The 3,173-nt window shown below is 41.8% G+C and overlaps 1 protein-coding gene across 1 annotated transcript in view; it reads right to left on the reverse strand.

Annotated features, from left to right (window-relative positions):
• The window catches only part of LOC105551938 (cyclin-Y-like protein 2), a 95,429-nt gene extending 92,638 nt beyond the window's left edge, over positions 1–2,791 (reverse strand). The window contains 1 exon segment of the mRNA XM_011997392.1: positions 2,569–2,791. Coding sequence (XP_011852782.1) covers positions 2,569–2,791 — 223 coding nt within the window.
• Between the last annotated feature and the right edge of the window lie 382 nt (positions 2,792–3,173).

The following is a 3,173-nucleotide window of genomic DNA, read 5'->3' on the forward strand; positions in this document are numbered from 1 at the left end:
TAGGGACATGGATGCAGCTGGAAACCATCATTCTCAGCAAACTATCACAAGAACAGAAAACTAAACACCGCATGTTCTCACTCATAGTTGGGAACTGAACAATGAGATCACTTGGACTCGGGAAGGGAAACATCATACACCGGGGCCTATCATGGGGAGGGGGGAGGGGGGAGGGAATGCATTGGGAGTTATACCTGATGTAAATGACGATTTGATGGGTGCTGACGAGTTGATGGGTGCAGCACAGCAACATGGAACAAGTATACATATGTAACATACCTGCACGTTATGCACATGTACCCTCGAACTTAAAGTATAATAATAAAAAAAAGAAATTAACAAAATTTACTGTAAAAAAAAACACGTAAATTTGCCTTTACATTGTGTAAAAATCGACTGCATAGAATAAAACAAGATGGCAGTATGTTTTAAAAGACAGGTCTATTTTATAGGCAAAATATAACTTAAATGTATTCTGGAGCTTTTAAATTTTTTAAAAAGTAAATTCAGCATATCTGTCTCTTCCATGTCATTGTGAGGACTTAGAACCTTAGTTCTGTTGAGTAGCTCTCTTCCATAGTCACGTGAGATGTCTAAGTCTTCATTTCTTCATTAGCAAAACATATGGAGAATATATATATAGACTTTATTTGTGTTGCAAAGGACCAAATGAGACATACATAAACTGTGCTGTAATCCTAAAGAATGACAATAAAGAGCCTTTTTTGGGCTCTCATGCAACACTACTCATCTATTAAGTGGTGTGTAAAATCAGTCAGAGGCTTTCTTTACACCACCAAGTGGAGTATGTTTACACAAATACTTACATGTTTTGTGTATAAAAGTATAATGAATTAATTCACATATTTGTTTATTCTATAATTATTAAATATCTTGAAAAGTGAGTATAGTACTCCAAGTTACAAAGTCACATTCATCATAAGTCTTAATCATCCTACCTCTGAAAAAAATAACCCAACCAAAGTTTTGTGTGTGTGTGTTTTTTTTAACTTTAAGTTCTGGGATACATGTGCAGAACGTGCAGGTTTGTTACATAAGTATACATGTCCCATGGTGGTTTGCTGCACCGATCAAGCCATCATTGAGTTTTTAAGCCTCACATGCATCAGATATTTGTCCTAATGCTCTCACTCCCTTTTCCCTGCACCCTACAATGTGCCCCAGTGTGTGATGTTCTTTCCCTGTGTCCATGTGTTCTCGTTCTTTTTGCTTAGGGTTGTCTTGGCTACAAGGAGCCCAATGAAAGTTTAAATAAAAGAGCTATAAGACATTTCCTCTATAGTAATATCTCTGGCATTTAAAGAAAATCAAAGAGCCAATGGATTTAATATCTTTATGATACAATGTTTTCTATTTTGAAGAATTTTGTTTTTATTCAAGAACCATACTGTTACCCAGAATTATTTTTACTTAGATTCATATCTTTGCAAAATTTTAGAGGCAAACCAACTCTTTTCTCTTTTCTACCCTCTCCCATCCCTCTGCCTCTCCCAGCAGTGTAGAGACTGAAAAACTCCAACTTTCTTATCTTTGAACAAGATGCTATTGTCAGGAGGGGGAAGGACAAAAGGGGAGATACGGCAACAAACACTCTTACACAGGCAAGGTCTGACATTTTAACCTTCAATCTTTATATTACATATTCATACTCTACATTTACATTTTATGTCTTTTGAAAGTTTTGACCACAAACCATCCCCCCCTCTCTGTTAGAACAAGGAGGTAAATAATGTCTGTTAAGTCACCAGATTAAATCTGCAGACACATTTTGTGTTAAAGTAGGAATTTTAAAGTAATCAGAGCCTCATAGGTAAACTCCTTTGGGGGAACCACCCCCCCCCCCATACACACACTCATTTTTCTGTGGCCCTGGCCATGACATTTCACACCTTTCCCAATTATTTTAAGCACCCTCCATTTTCTTTCCTTCCATGTTCAAATTAGTTAGAAGAAAATAAGCAACTTCTATCAAGGTGACTTAAAACAACCCATACAGTCTCTCCTATGGCAACCTGCATTCTGATTTTAAATAAGAAATCCCCAAATATTTCAGTATGAATTGTCCTGAGATTTAGCTACTTTAACAAAGCAAACAATTAGGCACTTACCTGGTTCCTTCACTTAGGTACCATTTGGATAGGTACAAAGAGAATGGGATGGGTACTGGAAAGTTGGGATATTTGAGTTTTTATTGAGAAAAGGAAGAGAATATTCCAAAGAAGCCTCAACAAAGTCCCACAGGTACTAAATAGAGCTACAGGCAAGAACAGCCATAAATAAATGGCCCCATGCCAGTCTGGGAGAATGAGATGAGGGAGAAAGAACTGGGAGTTTGGGAGGGAAGGAGAAAAGAAACTGACTGGATTCTGTGGGGAAAGACTAAGGGGTGGGAATGCAAGGCAAAGCCAGCTTTTGTTCCTGACCAGCCCTGGGAAAGCTGGCTACAGGCAGAAAGGAGCCTGAGGTTGGAGATGCCTCCCAGAGAACTCTGGTGACAGCAGCAGCCAGAAGTGTACCAAGGGCAGATGGCACCCATCACCTCCTTACCTTCAGGCATCTCCCGTTCACAGATGTGGTGCACTTGGAGGCCCTCACCAGCTTCAAAAGTCACCTCACCAGGCTCCACAGCAGCAGCCAAAAGCACTCCTGCTGTCATGTCGCTAGCTGCTGCCTCATAGATCGCAGACCCACAGGGACACACTGAGCCCTGGTGCTGGTCCAACTCAGGGCTGGTCCTGGGACACACACAACAGGTCGGTATGTTTCCCATGGGGTGCCTCTACTCCTGTCACCACCTGTGTTTCTGCTCACAGCTTTGGCAACACACTCCCATTGCCCTAGGCCAAGACTATGCTGCTCTTGCAGAGATGGTCTTGTCTGCTGCTCGCCTGCTGACACTACAGCTCGGCTCCAGCCAGGGCTTGGGCCAAAGCCCATACCCTGTCGCCTCCCATGTGTTGACTTATCTTGGAGGGTGAAGACTAGCTGGTTTATTTAATAGGTTGTGAACCCAAAAAGCGCTGAGAGACACAACTGCCTGAAGAGAGTACAGATGGAGCTCCTCCTCCTTCTGCAGTCACCTACAGACAGAAGCCCATTGGCCCAGGTGGGAGCCCAGGCTTGTGGCTCACAATGCCCCAACCCACACTTCA

The sequence above is a fragment of the Mandrillus leucophaeus genome, unplaced genomic scaffold, assembly GCF_000951045.1.
Source record: "Mandrillus leucophaeus isolate KB7577 unplaced genomic scaffold, Mleu.le_1.0 Scaffold1143, whole genome shotgun sequence".
Lineage (NCBI taxonomy): Eukaryota > Metazoa > Chordata > Mammalia > Primates > Cercopithecidae > Mandrillus > Mandrillus leucophaeus.